Source organism: Bos taurus, chromosome 28 (genome assembly GCF_002263795.3).
Source record: "Bos taurus isolate L1 Dominette 01449 registration number 42190680 breed Hereford chromosome 28, ARS-UCD2.0, whole genome shotgun sequence".
Lineage (NCBI taxonomy): Eukaryota > Metazoa > Chordata > Mammalia > Artiodactyla > Bovidae > Bos > Bos taurus.
Genome location: NC_037355.1, coordinates 7,974,963 through 7,997,547, shown reverse-complemented (window position 1 = coordinate 7,997,547; position 22,585 = coordinate 7,974,963). Strand labels below are relative to the sequence as shown.

The following is a 22,585-nucleotide window of genomic DNA, read 5'->3' as shown; positions in this document are numbered from 1 at the left end:
GTTAGCTTAGGAGAAATTGAGCCAAAATAATTTATTTTTTCTATTTACCAAATAGAGTGCTTTGAAATTTTCACACTTGGGAAGCATAATTAGGAGTTAATGACAGGTTACTTCTGAAAAGATTTTGTCTGGCATATTATTGTATTTGGGCAAGCTTTTGCCTTCAGATATTTTTTTAAATGCCTGAATTCCAAGCTACATTTGAAAGATTTATATTTTTAGCCATATAAAAGTTATGATTTTTGTCTATCATTTCAAGGAATCAGTTTTTATTTAATGCTTTGTGGCTAGTGCCTTTTTTCTATACTGGATTCTTCATTGTTGGACATGTGTGTGTGTGTGTGTGTGTCCCTGGAGAAGGACATGGCAACCCACTCCAGTATTATTGCTTGGAGAATTCCATGGACAGAGGAGCCTGGCGGGCTATAGTCCACAGGGTCACAAAGAGTCGGATACAACAGAGCAACTATCACATGTGTTTGTGTGTGTGTGTGTGTACCTTAAACATATTTACATATTCTAATAAATTATGTAAAATAAATTAATATGCCTCCTCCTTTCATGTTTTAGTTCACTGTTTCAACAAAATTATCTCAGTTTTAAGAATAAAAGTTAAAATTTTTCTTATAAATATTGGCATTAGTTTAAATATCTGATCTTTAAGATAATGGACACCCTTTCATATAACATTCTTGTTTGTAACTTTGAGACGTTTTTATCATAACTAGTTCCTTGCCCTCATTTCCACTGTGACAGTTTTCCTGGGATTTTTTGTTCCCCTTGTGTTCATAAAAGTATCTGAAATAGCAAAGATTCTATTGGAGGTATAAAAGGAACAGTAAGTGGAAAATCTTTAAAATGCTGAAAAAGTTTGATTATTATCAAAATGATATTCAGAGAATTAAGTCAGTTGGGATAGCACCTTCAGATTGATACTTTAACTTTTTAGATATATAAACCTTTTAAGGAATTAATGCCACAAAACAATCCAAGAAGTCTCTGATACGGGGAAACGAAGGAATTTCAAAATCCCCTTTTTTCACTATGCTTTTAACCAACAACCAGTTCCTTCCCTGGAAATCAGTTTTTTTTTTTTTTTTTTGAGCAGGGTAAGAGACATGAATTGCCAGTTGATAACAAGAAGGAAGCGTTCACTTACTGATTATTGTCTTCATAGCATGTATTGGATGTTGCGAAAATAAAAGTACTAACTTTAGGAAAACTAATTTTTACATATTCCTTAAAAGTAGGATTTATTGCAAGGAATTCCCTGGCGGGCCAGTGATTAGGACTTGGTGCTTTCACTGCCAGGGCCTGGGTTTGATCCCTGATTGGGGAAATAGGATCTTGCTAAGTGCAGGGGGATTGGGGTGTAGGTTGGGGGGGTTATTACAGAAAATGTTTGCAGAGTCATAATGTCGCCTATCTGAAGCCCCCTTTTCAGGCAGTTGATGGTTATCCTGATAATTTAGTTTCCATTACTTACTAAGAATTCTGTTTTTTAGATTATGATTCCCTATATGCAAAGAAAATTTTGAGATACAGTTGGCCTCAATCTAGGGATTAGGTACTTACACATAGATTTCTCATCTCTCAAATCTGTGTTTCCACTGAGCTGTATTTGTTTTGTTTTATATTTTAATCACTCTTCTGTCTGTCAACCCTCAAGTAGATAATGAAATTATCTAGAAAGAACACTAAGTTTCTTTTCACTTTTTTCCAGTTATGAGCTCGTTCATCTTCTAATAATTCTTTGAAGTGAAAGTTTTTAATCTTGAGGAAAGTTGTATTTTTGTCTCCCTTGGGAAGTTTTAAATCTAAAAATCTAAGGATATTCTTAAATTGATTTGATTTAAACAGGAAAAAGAGAACTTGCAACTTAATAACTTTTGATGGGTTTATGTTCCTACCCACAGACATTAGACCAGCTCCCACTCACCAACCCTGAACATTTTGGCACTCCCGTCATAGGAAAGAAAACAAATAGAGGAAGAAGATCTAATCATATGTAAGTCCATTTTCATAACTGTTAGTTGAACCTGAATTCATTTCTCCTTCTAGTGTTGTTTTATAGTTGTTAATTTGAAATTGTAAATTTAAGTGCTAACTGAATCTACAAGTAACTTCAGACTCTCCTTGGCATGGGTGCTTGAGGATCTCCATGCTCAGCCAGCCTTAACAGCTATATTCTTTATCTGCCTCCCAGTTCTCCTTACATGTATCTTATGCCAGTGTCAAAATGGATTTAGTCAATATTTCCTGAGTATCCTGAGTAATACACCCTCTGTTTTCCTGGTACTGTGTTTTTTATTCATGCTGTTTTTTCCTGTCTTAAATCCCACCCTTCCATGCCACTGGCTTACTCATTCTTCATTTCTCAGCCATAAATGCCCAACCTTTCTGTGAACCATTTTGTGCCTCCCCTCTCTTTCCTTGGGCTTCGCTGGTGGCTCAGCTGGTAAGAATCGGCCTACAATGCGGGAGGCCTGGGTTCGATCCGTGGGTTGACAGACATGTTTTCTTCTCCACTGAATCCTCTAAATTCTTTGCATTTATTTAATGTCATAGACAATATTTCACCTGTTATTATCATTGTCATGTTTGCTTTTGCTTCCTAATAATTTAAATCCTCCTGACAACCGAACTATCTTACTTGTTTTTATGTCTTCTTACTGTTGTGACACATACTATACATATTTAACAAATTACTTTCGATGAAATATGCTTAGGCTCTTAAAGGCTTTAAATTAAAAGGGATCACAGGATCAAGGAGTCATGAAACTTCAGGTCATCAGAGATAAACAATCTTCTAACAGTTCTAGAAAGAAAAAATAGTTTATTGCTAAGGACTGAGAAGCAGAATGGCAGGCATCAGACTTCTCAGTAATAACACTAGGTGCTAGTGGTCAGTAGACTGGAGAGTGGAGAAAGGAAAATTGCTATTAAAGGGAGGACTTGTTATCACGTATGATGGAACATTAGGGGGAAATTAAAGATAACAATGGTAACAGATGGGAAAAAATAGCAAAGGCATTTAGTTACTCCTCTCAAAAATTATATTAGAAAGAAACACTGCATTAGTAGGATGGAGGGTAGAGAAGTTACTTAAATATAAAAGTCAAGTCCTTATAACAATGGAAAATTGATAGAATAGCATCTTAAATATATAAATATAGTGGTATAAGAATATTACTTAGCGATGAGGTTTTAACTGTCAGAGCTGAAAGAGTTAAAATTAAAAGCAGTTGTCTCTGCAGAAGAAAATGGGAAAGGATGCGGCAGGAAAAAGTAGTTTTTAATTTATTCTATTGGAGGTTAAATTGTTTAAAAAGTTTTGAATATTTTACTTGGATAAAATTTTTAAAATATTAATGTGCCTGAGCTAAGTATTACCAGAGTAGGTATGAAAAATATTGAGTTGAATTATTGAAACTTTTAAATGGAAGTGAATGCTTTCATTCAAAATATAGAGTCAGGTATTAAATCTAATAGTGGCTAAGCTTTGGCAATAAAAATTAGGTAAACATGCTCTCTCATATAGCTTAGTTTCAGCCTGACAGCAAACTCATAAAGGTAGGTATTATGTTTATCCCTATTAAAAATTGGGGAAATTGGCCTCCAAGACAGTAACTAATCCAAGAAACATAGGAAGGAAAGGACCAGGACTTGAACTCTCCCATGTGGCATAGTCCTTTTCCTATTCAGACTCTTTCTTGTTTAGAGTATCACAGTTAATTTTCCAAATAAATTTTAACAGGAAATGAATAAGGACTCATTTGAAGGGGGAAATGAAAAGACAAATCCTTGCATTGAAAAAATATTTAATATTGATTATTTTGCTGCTAATGATTTGGACCATGCGTTTCTTTTTCTTCCTTAATTCTTTGAATCTTTTAGAAAATGTTTTCTCAATTAATAGGTGACAATTTCTCTCACTTGTGATGTAGCTTGCTGGTGACTTGATTATTTTTAGGATACCGAGGTTGTGATTATTATTTACTCTTCTTTGTGTAACATTTAAAATTTGAGTATTCTAGCCAGAAAGAAAAATAAGTAAAAAATGTACAATGACATTATCAGTTTAGAAGAGTCCTGTTGTGATTAATAAATGTTATTGTGATCTGATACTGTTTTCAGGTTTTCAGAGGGCTATTATTTGCCATAACATATTCACTGAAGCACTTACAAGTTAAATATTTTGATATCCATTTGAAAATTAATAATTTCAATTGTGAATTAAAATTTTACCTATCATTGATCATTATAGTCTTCCCATAACTTTATAGTCAACTCTTCATTAACTGTGGTTGATGATGTTGAAATAGTGAGGTGTGGGTGTATTTAATGTAAGATTACTTTATTAGCAAATATTTCCCACTTTTCTAGCTCTTAAGAGTAGAGGTGTGGCTGAGTTGAGAGTGTGAACAGTGGAAACTTTCCTGGTGGTCCAGTGGTTAGGACTCCGTACTTCCACTGAAGGGGGCAAGGGTTCAATGCCTGGTCAGGGAACTGAGATCCAGCATGTCTTGAGATGTGGCCAAAAAAAAACAGAGATCTTAAGTGTGAACGGTGAAGCACAATAGCATGGGTTTGAATCCTGCTTTTGCCACTTCCTTGCTGTGTGACTTTGGGCAGCATGCTCAGTCTTTTCATACCTTAATTTTCTCATCTGTAAAATTGAGGTAATAGTATTCCCTGACTCTTAAGAGTTTAGTTTGAAAGAAAGAAAGTGAAGTCACTCAGTCATGTCCGATTCTTTTCGACTCCATGTACTGTAGCCTGCCAGGCTCCTCCATCCATGGGATTTTCCAGGCAAGAGTACTGGAGTGGGTTGCCATTTCCTTTCCCAGGGGATCTTCCCAACCCAGGGATCTAACCCAGGTCTTCTGCACTGCAGGTAGACTCTTTACTGTCTGAGCCACCAGGGAAGCCTGCAGAGTTGTTTCAAAGGTGAAATGAATTCATATCCTTAAAACGTTTATATAGTAATTACTATTACTAATAATAATCACTTAGTAATCACTAAGACTTCCCTGTAGCTCAGATGGTAAAGAATCTGCCTGCAACACAGGAGACCCAGCTTTGATCCCTGGGTCGGGAAGATCCCCTGGAGAAGGAAATGACAACCCACTCCACTATTCTTGCCTGGAGAAGCCCATGAGAGGAGCCTGGCCAGCTACAGTCCATGGAGTGGTAAAGAGTCGGACACGACTAAGTGACTGACACACACACATATATATACTAGATATCATCATCATGTATTGAATGAAAAAACTTTAATGAAATATCAGTATGTAACACGGTTTCATTTACATATAAAAATTCTGCTTACTAGTGTTTATGTCTAACAGAAAGGACTGTTTGGGGCTCTATTTTGTGAATTTAAAAACAACATTCCTTTGTTTTATATTATGTACATACTCTACTGCTAAGTTGCTTCAGTCGTGTCCGACTCTGTGTAATCCCATAGACGGAAGCCCACCAGGCTCCCCCGTCCCTGGGATTCTCTAGGCAAGAACACTGGAGTGGGCCGCCATTTCCTTCTCCAATGCGTGAAAGGGAAAAGTGAAAGTGAAGTCACTCAGTCGTGTCCGACTCTTAGAGACCCCATGGACTGCAGCCTACCAGACTCCACCATCCATGGGATTTTCCAGGCAAGAGTACTGGAGTGGGGTGCCATTGCCTTCTCCGTACATACTCTAGGGAATCCTTTTAATTTTGAAACAAATTTCATCTAATATTTAGACAGTATTTTACCTTTCTACAGATGTCATCCGGAAGTGTAAAAATATTTTAAAATAAGGTAATTTATGGACTATCACATAGATTGATCCACAAAAGTGACCAAAAAGAAATTCCTGAGGGCCCAGATCCAGTTGGGAAACTTCAGATTCCACAAGCTTTGCAGCACACACACACTCACACACACACACCCCCAGCACACACACACACACCCCCAGCAGACCAAATTTATAGTATATTAAAATATCTGTTATGTTTCTTGGCTGAGGTCTCCCTTTCTTGTATATGAGAAGAAAGCATGCAGTTGTCACTGAGCAAATTGATTTTCGTTTTTTAAAGACTCTAACAAACACCGAGTTGGCGATTTTCCTGTTGAGAATCTGTGTGTACAATGAAAGATTTGCTGTAAATATGTGAAGTGTGAAGGCAGAACAAAGGTCGAGAATTACTACTGTAGGAAACGAAGTGCCGCCTGTCTACAGTCTTGCTTCACTCGCTGCTTCTTCCATCTCACTACTGTGGTCATTCTTAGTGCCTCCTTGGTGCTCTAAGCATTGGCATGTAAGCGCCACTGGCAAGCACCACAGCTTAAAATGGCCATCTCCTTAAATTACACTTCCTCGAAGTTCTTGCCTTTCTTCAGAGTGATTTTCTGCAACAAAATCTGGGACCTGCGTCTTAAGGTCATTTGTCTGACCTTCATTTCCTCTTCCATTACTCAACTTGAAAAGGTCTTCATTATGGTTCTCTGATTGCCATTTAAAATTTGTGCAAAGATAAATAAGGTTATCCTTCCCAGGATTCCTGGGACTCCATTGTTGCAGTGATATATCACTACCTTTGTTTTCTTTTAAGAACTGTTAATCCACATACCAGTTAATTGGCCTCTAGTTATTCCAAAATTGATTATTTTTGACACCTTCCTTTCATTTATTTATAGTCTGCTTTTAATCCTAATGTATTCAGATATGTTTGAAAGATTATCATCCTGTAGCTTAATTTTTTAAAAGCAAGTTATTGATCCTTTTGATAATGTATAACTTGAGTGAATTTTTCCCTTATAATTTATATTGTATGCAGAAGTTTTCTTTGATTCTACCTAAAGAATAGAATGCTGAAATTATAGAAATCTTTGTGCTCCTCCAAAAGTTTTTTCCAGTAACGTGGCCAAAGTGTATGTACAGCACTCTTTGTAGGAAAGCACTCTAGGCTTTTATCCTTCAGAAAAAGGATAAAGCAGAATAAGGCTTGTAATGATACTTGTTAGGTATTATTTGTGGGTAGTTTCTACCCAGTAACATTGTTAAGATTTACCCAATAAACTAGTGATTTGTACCAGATATTTACAGGTCTGCAGATCGATCTTGAATAATATTTTTATTGAGATATAATTCACAAAGAAAATTCACCCTTTTAAAGTATTTAGTTTTCTTTTTTTTTTTTTTTTTCAGTGCATTCACAAAATTTTACAACCAGCACCACTACCTGAGTCCAAAAGTTCTTTTTATTGTTCACTGCTTTATTTTGATATGAGAGCTTGATTCTAGTTTCCTTCTTGATAAAAACTGGGAAAAAATGTTTTACTGGTTAGGTTCATACATTTTGTATGATCTCTATATTTTAATCTCTTAAGAGGCTACACATTTTTCCTGATAACTAATACAGATTTTGAATTTGCAATACAAAATTTGAAGCTGAGTTAGTTGTTTGAAAGAGTAGGGATCACTGAAGTCCAAATTGCATTTTAAAGATCGAGCCTCTAAAGTTTCTGGCTCAGTTTTCTATCTGTACCTCATCATATGGTATTCTTTGGCACATGTCTTAAGTTGCCAAATTCTTACTTGATTTATAATTAATATCGTGTGATCAACTTTAAGTGACTAGCTGTTTGTTTGTTTGGTAAACATTCCTATGTAATTAGCATTGTTTCCAGTGGCATCATCACATGTCATTTCCACGACACTAGTTACTTTGTTGTGGCTCTATAAACACGTACCTGGTACCAGAGACGCAACAGTGTCAGAGGGGAGTAAACATCAAGCAGATTCTCTGCTCATTCCATCTTTGCTCCCTTAAAATATTTCCAGTGCTCATTTATTTTGGTGTATCAGTTTATTGAGTACTCATCTTATATAAACAGTTTCCTGGGTACATTCCACTACAAGGAAAAATTACAGGAGTCTTAGGTATAAAGGTATGGTTTAAATTGGTTGTATACATTATGTTGATTGTATACATTATGTAATTTCAGGAGAAATAGAAATCAGAAGTATCACAGTAGAAAGAAATAAACCTATTTAGTTCACTTATTTAGTCAGTAAATATTTATTGAGCATCTGTGTTGTGCCAAGCACTGTTCAAGTACATGGGATGTATCAGTGAACAAAACAGGCATTCATAAAGTCTCTGGGAGACTTCCCATGTGGTCCAGTGGTTAAGGCTCCACACTTCAAATGCATTGGACATGGATTACATCCCTGGTCAGAGAATTAAAATCCCTCATGCCATGCAAGGCAGCTAAAACACTTCCTCTACCTTTAGAGCTTATATTCTCTCATATGGAGAGAGATGGGCAATACAGAAAAAAGAAGAATTAAGTAAATTATGTAGTATGATAGATTTGTCAGTGTTGTGGAAATAATAAGAGTGGGGGATTGGGATGGGCAGGTTGTAAATTTGAATGAGTGAGTGAAGTTGCTCAGTTGTGTCCTACTCTTTGCAATCCCGTGGACTGTAGCCCACCAGGCTTCTCCGTCCATGGGATTCTCCAGGCAAGAATACTGGAGTAGGTTGCCATTTCCTTCTCCAGGGGATCTTCCCAACCCAGGGATCGAACCCAGGTCCCCTGCATTGCAGGCATATGCTTTAACCTCTGAGCCACCAGGGAAGCAAATTTGAATAAGGTGATCGTAATTGAAATGACATTTGAACAGAGACTTAGAGGAGGTGAAAAAGTTTCCAAGTGTCTGGGGATAAAGCATTCCAGGCTGTCTCTCTGCAAAGAAGAGTAGTAGCTGGTGGAGAAAGTGAGGTCAAGGGATCTTTTGTTGTTGTTTTTTTTAAGTGGAGGAAGTAACAGCATTTTCTTAGAAATAACACAGTGCTGCTGCTGCTGCTGCTGCTGCTGCTGCTGCTAAGTCACTTCAGTCGTGTCCGACTCTGTGTGACCCCATAGACGGCAGCCCACCAGGCTCCCCCGTCCCTGGGATTCTCCAGGCAAGAACAGTGGAGTGGGTTGCCATTTCCTTCTCCAATGCATGAAAGTGAAAAGTGAAAGGGAAGTCGCTCAGTCGTGTCCGACTCTTCGCGACCCCATGGACTGCAGCCTACCAGGCTCCTCTGCCCATGGGATTTTCCAGGCAAGAGTACTGGAGTGGGGTGCCATTGCCTTCTCCGAACACAGTGCGAGGAGGACTCAAACTAGTAGAGGTAGAAAAACTGATAGAGGGGAGAGGTAGAAACATTGCTGGAACAAAAGCTTGAGGATGTGAGAGTGGAGAAGGGTGTGTAGTCCATGAGTGGGGAAGGTTTTGGAGTGGAACCTAGGTAGTAAAGTGGATGGATGTTCTATGTAGACGGTCAGTTTATAGTAGATAGATAACTTTGTCGTGTCTGAAGTCTTCATGTTTGTTAAGTCTTAGGAAAGAAATTAGAACTTTTATACTATCGCAGATGATTGTGTTAGCCGAGTAAAGCCCAGTTTACAGATTTGATTAATGTTATTTGTGACATTGTGATTTTGTCTTGCTAATGATAATGGCATAGAGGGCATCCATAGCTGAATACATCCTCTGTGCTGTTTTGAAAAAAGCAATAATTATGACTTTAAATTTGGTTGTGTTCTATAATCATTAGTAAGTGGAGAAATAAAAGTCCTTGTCTTTGAGAAGTTCTTCTAATCAAGTAGAAATCAGACTTGTGAAGGTCTGTCATTACTATTCCAAGCTGTGTGCCTATTTGTAAGGTTTTACGCTCCACTAATATGAAAATATGTTGGTTTTTCCTGCTGCCTATTACCTGCTTTCTAAGTAGGGGTTGAACTGCTTTAAGTGCCATTTTGAAGTACAGTGTTCTCAGTAGCAAACTTTGAAGATGTGGTTTGTTTTTTATCAGTGAACACTTTTTAGGTTAATTGAATAATCACTGAAATCAAATTATGATATTCCCCTTATCACTATAAAATGTTTAACAGTGTTATAATAGGTTTTTCTTCCTTTATATTTATGTTGGAATATATAGATATAATGAAGAAGGAAATGGCAACCCACTCCAGTATTCTTGCGGGGAAAATCTCATGGACTGAGGAGCATGGAGGGCTAGAGAGCATGCGATTGCCAAGAGTCGGATGCGGCTAAGCATGCAGCACATATAAATATGAGGGGATGACATTTGTATTGTCATGCTTTTTATTTTATAAAAATACCATGTTTTTATTTCTCATTTTGTTGCAGTCTATTTATTCCACATTTCTTAATATCTTTATTCTGGGCATTTTGAACATAGTAATTAGAATAATTTTTTTTAAATTGGAGTATAATTGCTTTACAATATTGTGTTAACTTGTGCTGTACAACAAAGTGAATCAGCCATATACATACGTCCCCCTCCCTCCAAGCCTCCCACACATCCCCCCTTTAGAATCCATTTTCTTCACTACTGACTGTGGGCTTTTTTAAAACCAGATTGAGAACTTTGTTTTGTGTGTTTGTGGTTTTTTTCTTTCCCCTCTCTTTTTAAGTTTTATTTTTTACTATACTTCCCTCTAACATCAAATGGGTGGTTTGAGTTCCTTTTTCTTCTTTTTAATTTATTCAGGATACAGTGTAACCAAAAGGAGTTTTTCACGTAATACAAAAGAACCATATTGTACATCTTATGAATACTTAGTTTTTATGTATCTGATATTAAGCATGGTAGTGGTGATGTCTTATCAGATTGTCTCCTCTCTCTACCCTGACCCTCTGTTAGTAAAGATCTCCCTTCCCCCTTTTAAAATTTGCATTGTACGGGGAGTGCATATTCTAGAATTCCTTTAATCTGAGAGGAGAATGTAGTATATTTTAGTGCAGTCTTCGGATACTTAAAATGGGGCCTTCAGGTTTTGAGAATTTGGGAACCAGCGCTGTTGTGTTTTGATCTTCTGTGTAATCTTTTAAAATAGCACTAAATAAATTCAGGACATTTTTAGGAAAATGCTCTGCTTTTCCTCTAGCGATAACCTTTTTTTAAAAAATTATTCTTTAGCAATTTAGAAAGCTATTAAAAAATTTAATTTAGCCATTTTGTAGGTTGTAGGAAACAGGATAGGATTTCTAGAAAGCCTGTATTCATCAACTTGGCATGCTTATTCTTTGTGATGATAAATATGAATATCTCATTTTTCTCTCCCTAGACCAGAGGAAGAGTCTTCTTCATCCTCCAGTGATGAAGATGAGGATGATAGGAAACAGATTGATGAGCTTCTGGGAAAAGTTGTGTGTGTAGATTACATTAGTTTGGATAAAAAGAAAGCACTGTGGTTTCCTGCATTGGTGAGTAACTTCAGTATAAGAGTTTAATTTTCAACTATATAAGTCATGAAGAAAGCAGTTGATTTTCTTAAAAATCAGTGTTTTTCATAGGTACAGAATGGGAAATGGTTTTAGCATCATTCAGTTCACACAGAATTACTTTGAAAACTGTTTCTGAGTACAAAGAACTTTTGAATTCATCCACGAAAAGCAAAATCATGGTAATTTTAGAGGCTTGGTATATTACACTGCTGAATTTTGGATAAAAAATTCCTTGTGCAAACTTTTAAAACTTCTAAATGTACCATGCAGAAGACTGCTAAAGAAGAACGGAATCTTGTTTTCTACTATTGTCTGCAAATGGTATCTATTTGTCATCATTTTTGTTGAACGTTTTGTATTCTGTATCTTGAGTATTAAAAGTGTTTTGCACAAAATAAGTGCCCAATAAATGTCAGCTCTTTTAATTTAAACTAATGAGGGCAATTATTTTCATAAATGTAAATACTGTATAATACCTTTGTACCTCTTCGTATATCCATCTATCCATTCCTCACTTATTGGATGCCTGCTATGTGTAAGGATTGTGCTAAGATCTTTATGAGGATTATGACGTATATATTATTTATCCTCATTTAAAGATAAGGAAACTCAGTGTTAGAAGGGTTAAATAACCTGTCAAGCTTTGGGTTAATGGTAAGCAGAAAACTTAAGTCACTGTATGTGGTCATTTCTTTTTTCCTAAAGCACTTAAGATTCTTTGTGAGCATTTCTTTTGAAAACGTGTTTTGAAAGAGCTTTGTGTGTCTTTTTCTAAAACAACAGGAACATTAAAATTTTCACTTTAGTATTTTCAATATTAATTTAACATTCTCATCATCATTTCTAAATAGTTTCCTGATGATGAGGAAAAGATTTACAGTACCAAAAGGTTAGTAATCTGCTTAGTCAACCATTTCATTATTATTTTTAACATCTTAGCATTATTGATACATGTTATCCTCCACGCAAATTTGAGATCTGTTGAACAGTAATGGATAATTTTTATCAACGAGGGTGTGAAATTGTGTTCTGAATCAAACAACCTTGACATAATCACATAAAATACTTGCATTTCTATTTTTGAAAGTAGTTTATAAACTGAGTAATGTTAACAAGTGCCTGGTAATAAAATATCATGTTAGAAAACAGTTGCATACTCTTAGGAACAATAAATAGCTACCATGTTTTGAGCACTTCCCCTGGCCAGGCACTGTGCTAACTTGTTAAGTAAGTGCACAGTCTCATTTCATCCTAATTGAGACTGAAACATAAGTGCTATTTACCCCTGTTTTAAGGGGTGGAAATCTTAGCTTCCCTGATTCACACAGTCCTGTTTTTCAGTTTCAGTCATCATTTTTCCTCTGAGCTTTAAATGTTGTTGTTTAGGGTTCAGAATATATCACTCTATTTTTTCAGGGTGATCTCATTCCCTTTAATAACATTGGTTGGAGGGATAATAAACTGAAATGTCTTAAGGACCGAGAAAATCAGATGCATGGGTAAATGGGATAAAATATGGATTTTAGTTCCTGTAACAGAATGGAGAGTGGACCCGCTTACTTACACACAATGTCAGCAAAGTCTATTATGTTTGTTTTTCAAAATCCAATCTCATGAGAAAGAAAAAAATATGGGTGATTTGGCTCATAGGTTTAGACCTCTATTTAGGCTGTTTATTCCCAAGTTTATATCTTAGCGTTCAGACCTCTACTCTGAGCTCTGGACCTGAGTATCTGTCTATTCAGTATCTCTACTTGGTTGTCCTTTAGTCACCTGAAAACTTAACAAGCTTAATAAACCTAAACTTACTCTGTCCTCCCTGTATCCCCAAACTTGACCCCTCTCCACTGTTTCCTTTCCCTGCGAATGACACCATTTGCACAAGGTAGAAATGTAAGCATCCTTTTCTCTATCACCTCTTCACTTCCCTAATTATCTCTAATATTTCTCATTCCTTTAATTTGCCATCACTTTATATCCAGGTCACCATCTCTCACCTGGATGATTTGCAATAGCTTAATCTCTTTCAGCTCATGCCCTTCTCTGGTCCATTTTCTTTGTGACAGCCAAAAGTAATTTTAAGAAAGCAATGGCAATTCTATTATGACATTGTCTTGCTTCAGATCCTTCTCTGAGAGACTTCAGATTTTTGTCCTTAGAATTACCATGGCTTACAAAATGGACAAATCTAAGCTCTGCTTATCTTTCTTATTCAGCCCAGGCAGAAAGTTAGCCATGTTGACCTTTTACTTCCTAGAATGGGTTGCCCTGCTTGCTGTGTCAGGCCCTTCCCATAACCCATTTCCTGTTCTTGCAGCCTGGCCTACAGACATGTGCGTACACATCCATCCTTTGTCAAGTCAGTTACTCCTCAGTTTTCAAAGCTTAGTGTAAATGTTGTGTCCTCAAGAAAGTGATTTCTGATCACCTAGATAATAGCAGTTAAATACATGTGCACTTAACTTGTTTAGTGCTTGTCTTCCCAGTTAGAATACACACTCACTGTGAGGAGAAACAGGGACTGTCCTGGCCTCTGTGCTCTAGTACACAGTACCTTGATGAAATAGTTTGTAGAGTGGATGAATGAATGGACAAATTAAGTATTTACTTCAGGACTCTTTTGAAATGATAGGAAAGTTTTCCTAGATGCTAATACACGTAAAAGCCTTTTCTTAGTGAATTATTTCATAATGCCATCAGCATTTAAGCAATGCTTAATGGCAGTGCAATTACAATTATGGAAATTGTTAACCTTCTAGAGACTGAATTAGGGGAATTCCCTGTGCTATCCAGTGGTTAGGACCAGTGTTCCCACTGCGGGAGGAATGTTCAGTCATTGGTTGAGAAACAGATCCTGTGTAACACATGATGCAGCCAAAATATTAAAAAATAGATTAGAAAAAAAGTGAATTAAAGACTGAATTAGAACTTACGTATTTCTGGCTCCTCTCAAACCTGTAGTGAGAATACATGCATTTAAGTACTATTGTGGCATTTTTCAGAGCTAATGAGACAGTCCTTAAATCTGTCATACTTATTTAGCCCATTTTTTTCCATTAAAAAACCAAACTATGATGTTGTTCTTGATATAGATAGTGAACTCTCTTGGAATTTAAATAATAAAAATTTATAGGTGTCTTGAATTAATATTATCTTTGAGAAGGCATGCTTTATCCTTGCTTTCAGTAATAGCTGGAGTGACTTCAAATAAAATCTTCTTTTTTGGTAGTAGTAAATGTTATGTAGATTCCAGGAAGGTACTCACTTTAAAATCATTTATTTTTAGAATGGGTAGTATTATAGAGAAATTTTCGTATTATTAACATTCATGTTTAGATGTAAATAATAGCCAGCTCATCATCTCTGTCTTTTTCAAGATAGAGGCTGCTCTGGTTAAGATTCTGATACCCCACTTTGGTCCCACCAGCCCCGCTGCAGACCTTCTGTTGGACTAGCTCTCCTTGCTCTCCCTCTTTCCACGCCTGCGCCACTCTCATCCAGTTTTCTGTTCCTGCCTAGACTTGGTCCATAGCATCAATCTAGTCATAGCCACAATTGTGCTCTCAACATCATGCCTGTGTCAAAAATTAATGTGGATAATCCAGAGAGCTGGAAGGATATAGAAAATAAAATTACTTGTGTGCATTCCCACATATGTATGTGTGTGTTTTAGGATATAAACTTTAAATTACTTGTGTATATTGTTACGCATGTGTATGTGTTTTTACCCTCAAACTAAAATTAGTTTTTACATTTTAAGCTGAAACTATTTTTTAAGATTTAAATAATTGATATTTATGTAACTATCTGTAAACAGTGCTTTTAGTTATAATAGTTTCATACTTTTTTTTTAAAAGGTGGTATGTCCTGACTGTAGTGATGAAATTGCTGTGAAAAAGGATAATATTCTTGTGCGATCTTTCAAAGATGGCAAATTGTAAGTAGAATTCACTTGGTATGAAAAATAAGCTGCTTTTCCAGATTAGAATGATAAATTATAAATTAGTTATTTCCAGTGATGTTCTGCTTTTCCTTTTTATCATTCAGAGTGTTTCAAAGCATGATCATCTTTCATATTATCATTAAGTGTAATAGTCTTAAAATATGTCTTGTTCATTTGGTCTTTTCTAAGCTATACTCTCAATGCTGTCTAATTTATCAATATTTGCCTATATAATAACTGATGGTTTATTGAAATTCAATATATCTACCACATCTAATATTTCATGGATATATTAATTGATATATATTTATTGTTTTGAATGTCTAATTAGGATTTTCTAACATTTTAAATTACTTCTAAATGAGTGTGGTAATACCTGTTGTGTAACGTTTGAATTTTGCAGTAGTCTTAAGGTTTAAAACGAGTTACTATAAATGTATGTTGGGTATTAAGACAATGAATTTTCATGTAGAACTTTTCTAAAACTGAGTTATCATTTTCTATGGGTGTTTTTTCCCTTTAAGAATTGTGTGACTAGAAAATCCATGTATTTTATGTTGCTATTTTGCCTTATTGGGTGACTGCTTTAAAAAAGATCATGATACTTTAAGATTGGTTTTTGGATTTTCAAGTTCTGAAACATGACTTAAAAATAATCTATATGAAACCCACTTTCACAAAAATTTGAGCATTGAAATTGAATACTAGTTTGTTGATACTAAGAAATTACTATGAACTTTTTTATTTTTAAAAGAATAAAATATTATAAATTATATAATGTCTGAGATTTGCTTCAAAACAATCCAGTTGGGGTGGGAGGAGGTAGGTAGGGGTATAAATGAGACACTGACTCTGAGTTAATGATTGTTGTAGTTGGATGATGGATTCGTGGGAGTTCATTTTACTGTTATGCTTCTGTATATATTTGAAATTCTTAAATTTAAAGTTTAAAAAGAGGCAGGCTGAAAAGTGTATTTGGAATAGTTTTTAGACTTCTGTGGATTGGTTGAAACAAACCAAGTGCAGAAAAGCTGAATGATGATTTATTCATGTAAAGTAAGAAATGTGACATAAATGATAAAATGACCTCTCCCAGTTGCTTGCATCCAAACCCTTATTATAGTTTCTACATGAAAGAACTTCAATTGTATATTAGAAGTTTGCTTTGAACCTAGAATTCAGTTTAAAAAGATTATTGAACATTTTACATTATAAAATAGTACATTTTCTTCCAATCTTAAATTTATTTCTTGAGATTATCTTAAGATGGTGGCAAATTCTTGCTGTTTAACTTTTTTTTTTTATTGGATTGATGCATTCCGCTATGTAAACACTTTAATTGATTATTTTCAGGGTTTCAGTATTTTTAGTATTGCATTTAACCAGGTACTCTGAGAATTCCTTGTTTATAAAACATCTGTTAAGGTGGGGTCCTTGTGTGGATGGTTACATTTTTAATGTCCTGCCTAGTATTTTGTTTGAGACTTGCAACCCTGTGTGCAGTCATTTCCATCAGTGTTCCCATGTTCTCAGTATCTTTCTGTGGTAGGTAATTGGACTCTTAATTAATCTTTATTGTGTTTTTGTGGATTTTTTCCTTTAAAATAAAAAAAAAAAAAAATACAGTACTTCAGTACCAAGGAAGGATGTCCATGAAATTACTAGTGACACTGTACCAAAGCCTGATGCTGTATTAAAACAAGGTAAGGATAATTTTGGAACAACTTACATTTAATTTAAAACTGATGGGGCGTGCCCTGGTGGCCCACTGGTGGGCTCTGCGCTCTCGTTGCTGGGGCCCAGCTTCTGGTCAGGGAACTAAGACCTCATAGGTCGCACGGTGTGGCCAGACAGAGAGGAAAGGAAACTAAGGAAGTGTTTCTGAAGATTAAATATTCTTTTGGTCTCAACAGTTTTTTTTTTTAGTGAAGTCTTTGAAGTTACGTTTGGTCCTGTGTGACTTCTGCTTTTGTGAACCAATGTGTCTTTTGTTATCATAGTATTCTCTATTTTTCTTAGCTTATAATTGGTATAGTAATCTAAAAAAGATCAAGAACAAGATCATCAGCTATCACTGTAGTCTGGCCTAGTAAATAAAATATCAGTTCCTGAGGATGGTAAACACAGGAGTCAAAGTAGTCTTGATTTTTGTCATTTCTTGTAATAGTAGTTACATTTTATTGGGGAATATCTGCAATTACATCTCTTACTTGATTTTTGGCACTGCAAATAACTTTATTTTTTTCTATGCCCATGTTCACCAAATCAGATAATACACTATATAGACTGGTTAAAAATCATCAAGATTTATGGTAGAGAATTTATTTCTCTGTATTGTAAAGTGAGAATAACTATTTCTAGTTATTTATCTAGTTAAATTAATCATTGCTGCTGCTGCTGCTAAGTTGCTTCAGTCATGTCCGACTCTGTGCGACCCCATGGACTGCAGCCTACCAGGCTTCTCCATCCATGGGATTCTCCAGGCAAGAACACTGGAGTGGGTTGCCATTGCCTTCTCCAATGCATGAAAGTGAAGTCGCTCAGTCGTGTCTGACTCTTAGGGACCCATGGACTGCAGCCTACCAGGCTTCTCCGTCCATGGGATTTTCCGGGCAACAGTACTGGAGTGGGGTGCCATTGCCTTCTCCCAAATTAATCATTAATATAATTTTAATTCAGAGTTAACTAAAAATGTAGAGTACATATTTATAGTATATTTTCAGATACTTGTAAGTTATTACAGTGGCTCTGTGCCTGTTATATAATACTTTTAGTAATTTTTTGATAAAATAGTTATAAAGATTTACTTTAATGTTTACTAGATTTACTTGACTGTTTAATGTTTACTGCTGCTGCTGTGCTAAGTTGCTTCAGTCGTGTCCGACTCTGTGCGACCCCAGAGACAGCAGCCCACCAGGCTCCCCCATCCCTGGGATTCTCCAGGCAAGAACACTGGAGTGGGTTGCCATTTCCTTCTCCAATGCATGAAAGTGAAAAGTGGAAGTGAAGTCGCTCAGTCGTGTCTGACTAGACACTCTTAATTTTTGTTCTAAAAGAATATATCTGCCCCTTTTTTTTGTCTTTGTTTGAACCTACGTCACCTAAGTTTTGCCATCTATAAAATAGATACCTAATGCCTAAGACTGTTAAGATTAATGGGCTGCTACACCGAAAAGCAGTTAGCTAGCACAGTGCCTAGCCCATAGCAACCACTTCATAAATGTCAGTGGTAGCAGCACAGTAGTTTTTATTTCTTTATCCTGTTAATATTTTTAGACAAATCAGTTGACTTAATTTCTCCAGTTGATAGTTTGTTACCTCTTTCCAGCCTTTGATCAGGCACTTGAATTTCACAAAAGTAGAACTATTCCTGCTAACTGGAAGACTGAATTGAAAGAAGATAGTTCTAGCAGCGAAGCAGAGGAAGAAGAGGAGGAGGAAGATGATGAAAAAGAAAAGGAGGATAACAGCAGCGAAGAAGAGGTGAGTAAAAAGACTTAATGCCTTTTACAATGAAAAACAGTTGAGTTCCCCTTGGGATTTGGCATGAAGTCATTAATCACTTAAGTATTTTTAGTATTAGAAGTGTTTTATAATACAGTTGTTCTTGTGTATTCATCATAATCAAGTAGTTTGCTTACTTAACCTTAAAATAGAAATATGGTTTTGTGAAATTAAAAATATTAAGTATAGTAATCCCTGTAACCTCAAAAATATTTCTTAATCTTCAGTCCATAGTGTATTTAAATGTCAAATCAATATGTCATACACCTGAAATTATACAGTATTGTGTGTCATCTATAGTTCAGTTAAAAAAAGGGAAAAAATGTTTCTTAATACAGCACAACTCTACTTTCATATGCTGTTTAACATCACGTGGACAGCTATGACCTCATACTGTGTTTACATCTGCATATTTTATTACAGTATCTCATGAAGAATAAAATGTGTTTTTTATCTAATGTTAAAGGAATAATCAACGTAAAAGTAAAGATTAATATCTTTGATTCAAAGAATCAATGCAAAGATTTTTATATTAGATTTTATCTAATACAAAATAAGACATCTGTGAATTTATATGGCTCAAGGAGCTAAATTTAGATTTTATTGTAGCTGGTACTTTAGGTCCATCAATGACAAGTACTGAAAAAATTGCCCACAGTATTACTAGTGACAGTGCACCACTGTGCTCTTTAATGGTTTGCTGAATGTCTTTATGAAAATTCTTGGGGGAACAGTGATGCAGATAATGGTAGCTACAATACATGATCGTTGTATTTAATGTTTTTAGGAAACAAAGATAAGTTAATGTCAATATGTACTATTTTAGGTAAGTTATGAAATTTTGCTATGTAACTGTAATCAACAACTATTGCTGAAGTAGGAACATGTTAACGTTTAGGTTTTATAATACAGTGGTCTGTAATGATAGTGTATAGTGTGAAAGTTTCCCTGGCGTCGGTCTTCCCCATTGCTTTCTATTTAAAATGTTAAAAATAAGCCATCAGTCCCTTGCTTAAGGCTTCTCAGGTGGCGCAGTGGTAAAGAATCTGCCTGCAGTGCAGGAGACACAAGAGATGCAGGTTCAATCCCTGGGTCAGGAAGATCCCCTTGGATTAGGAAATGGCAACCCACTCTAGTATTCTTGCCTGAAAATTCCTTGGACTGGTGGGCTACAGTCCGAATGACTTATTACTCTGGAAGTCAGGCTTTACTTTCAGAACCTCGCTTTATAGCCCAACTTGTGCTCTCTTTTTTTCCATCACTTCTTCTGGTATATTCTCCTACTTTTATTTTTTTGTTTATTTGTTTTTGGTGGTACCACATGGCTTTCCAGATCTTAGTTCCCCAACCAGGCGTTGAACCCCGGCCCTTGGCAATAAAAGTGTAAATTTCTAACATTGGCCCTCCAGGGAATTCCCTACCCTCCTCCTTTGAACTAGGTTGTAGCAACATCAAATTACAAAACCTTTGTTTCTACTCACTTCTGTACAAACCAACACCTTTGTCCACGGTGCCCTTCCCCACCCTGCCCTTTGTCAGCATGACACACTCCTGTTGAGTTTTTTAAACCTTACTAACCTGTTTTCCCTGTAAAGGAGAGAACCATCACCTTCTGCAAGAAAAGTTAGTCACTCCATTTGATAGTCTAAACAGATACCACTCCTTGTAGAAATTTTTGCCTACATATATACATGCATTACATATGTGCATGTATTTATTTTGTGTTTGTTTTTTGCCCTACTAATCAACAGGCTCCTCAAGGGTCAGGAGACCATCTTACTTGTACTCACAGTGTCTGTCATAGTGTGTAACATGGAACAGATGATCAGTAAATATTAGTTACCAAAACTTGTGTTACTTAGATTTATGTTAAGCAAGTGTGGTTTCCAGTTTAAACAGTTTTTTTAAAGTTAAATACAGAGTTCACTTAAAATTTTTTGCAGTAGGAATAAATTTGGTGGTTTATGAAAGTCACATATTGTACCATGGGGGCATTTAAGAAAATACCTAGAAAACAGTATTCCTTAGACTTACATCTGACCACCTTACCAAAATGCAGTGCATGTGGATCATGTTTAGGTTGAGAAAAACAAATTTTATCATAAGCAAACTAATAATTGTCATTTATTCTTCTCTGCCCAATTATTAGCAAGCATAGTAATAGATTGATCGATACAAGTTTTTGTTGTCTTTAACTTCCTTTTTTCTGCTCGCTTTTAAGATAGAGGCCAGTCTCACGCCAGCAGTGGTTTAGACACATGATTTTTAAAATTAGAATGATATATTTAGGCTATCAGTTGAAAAGTATTCTCCTGACTTTTACCACTCGGAATACTTGAGTAACTGTAAAGCCTCAGTGTGTATTTTGAATCACTTCCTCTGCAGTTACCCCTGCTCATGCTCTGTAATGGCAGGCACCATCGCTTGTTTCTCTTTTGACTCAGCACCTTGCACAGTGCCTACACTCACTGGTGCTCATTAAATGTTTGTTGATGGTCACTGAATTGATGAGTTCCTCCATCTCACCTACTACCCTGCTCCTTGCAGGTTGCTTCAGGACCAGCTCCCTACTGCCACAGCCCCTGGCCACAGCAGCAAGAAGCTAGTCCCTCCCTTGTAATTGATAAATCGGGGAACTATTTTATTACTTGAAGATTTCCCTAAGTCTGAATCTTCAGGTATTGTAGATCAAGTTTGTTCCCCACTTTACTGATTTTATAAGCTTGAAGTACTATACTGTGGGGCCGAATATAATGAAGGATAATTTTAGTTGTAGCTGATGGGGCCCTCACTTGTTTAGTTCCTGGAGGAGCAAGAGTTGAGTCTGTTTCGATGTTAAGCCCTGACCCAAATTAATATAAGTGAGAGTAGGTCTTCTTGAGCCTGTGACAGTGATTTAAAGACTAGATCTCTGATGTGGTAAAAAGTTTATGAACCATCTTGTTGGTCTCATTTCTTATATGAGCATTTACATTTGGGATTGTCACTATTGAGATAACCTTTTAGGACATAGTTCTCTGTAAAGCATAACATGTCAAGACTTTCTGGTTTTGAATAGCTTAGTGTTAAGTCTTTTTTTTTTTTTTTTTGGTAAAAAGCCTTTGAAATATTATAGTGAGTATTAGTCTTTGCTTTTGGTAAGAAATCTGCTTGTGTTATTAAAATGCTTAACTGAGGAAAATAATATTTTATTCTTCTGTGACTAAAATTAGGAAGAAATAGAACCATTTCCAGAGGAAAGGGAGAACTTTCTTCAGCAGTTATACAAATTTATGGAAGATAGAGGTGAGTGTTTTTCCTTTGATTCGTTATTAATGTAGATATCAGATAATATCTTAAAAATAAGAATTCTGTTGATTAAGCTGCATGTCACTGGTAGTCATGGCTATCATTTTGATTACCAGTATCACCAGCACCCTCGTGTAATGTCTGTCACGTAGTAAGTAGAATGTGGGATTTGACAATATTTTGATGGATGTTGTAGCCATGGACCCATAAATAACTGTATTTTGTCCTGTCTTTCCCACCGCTGCTTTGGAGGACCCCAAAGAACCTTTACATTAGAAAACAGTAACAGAATGGGAATCATAGTGTCTTTTTATTTGAGCCTCCATGTATGCCTGTAGAAAAGCCTCTTCTCTAAAATCACTGCCAGCCCCAAGATGTATGTGTTTGTGTATGTGAGTAAGAGACACACACAGACAGACACGGCATTCATTCTAAGATGGGCCATAAGTCTTCTTATGACTTAGCTACATAAAACTAAGAACAAAATTAAACCATCTGTAGAGAAAGGTGACCAAGTCTCAAGGTGAGCCTTGTCTTAGCTTTTTGAATCTGCCTT

At 36.0% G+C, this 22,585-nt stretch overlaps 1 protein-coding gene across 12 annotated transcripts in view; it reads left to right on the top strand.

Moving 5' to 3' along the window:
* The window catches only part of ARID4B (AT-rich interaction domain 4B), a 138,515-nt gene that overhangs the window by 68,896 nt on the left and 47,034 nt on the right, over window positions 1–22,585 (top strand). For all 12 annotated transcript variants that reach the window (NM_001206133.3, XM_024986703.2, XM_010820426.4 and 9 more), the window contains 6 exons: window positions 1,917–2,008; window positions 11,135–11,273; window positions 15,152–15,231; window positions 16,864–16,940; window positions 18,566–18,720; window positions 21,954–22,026. In NM_001206133.3, the coding sequence (NP_001193062.1) occupies window positions 1,917–2,008; window positions 11,135–11,273; window positions 15,152–15,231; window positions 16,864–16,940; window positions 18,566–18,720; window positions 21,954–22,026 (616 nt within the window). The remainder of the gene's footprint in view (window positions 1–1,916; window positions 2,009–11,134; window positions 11,274–15,151; window positions 15,232–16,863; window positions 16,941–18,565; window positions 18,721–21,953; window positions 22,027–22,585) is intronic.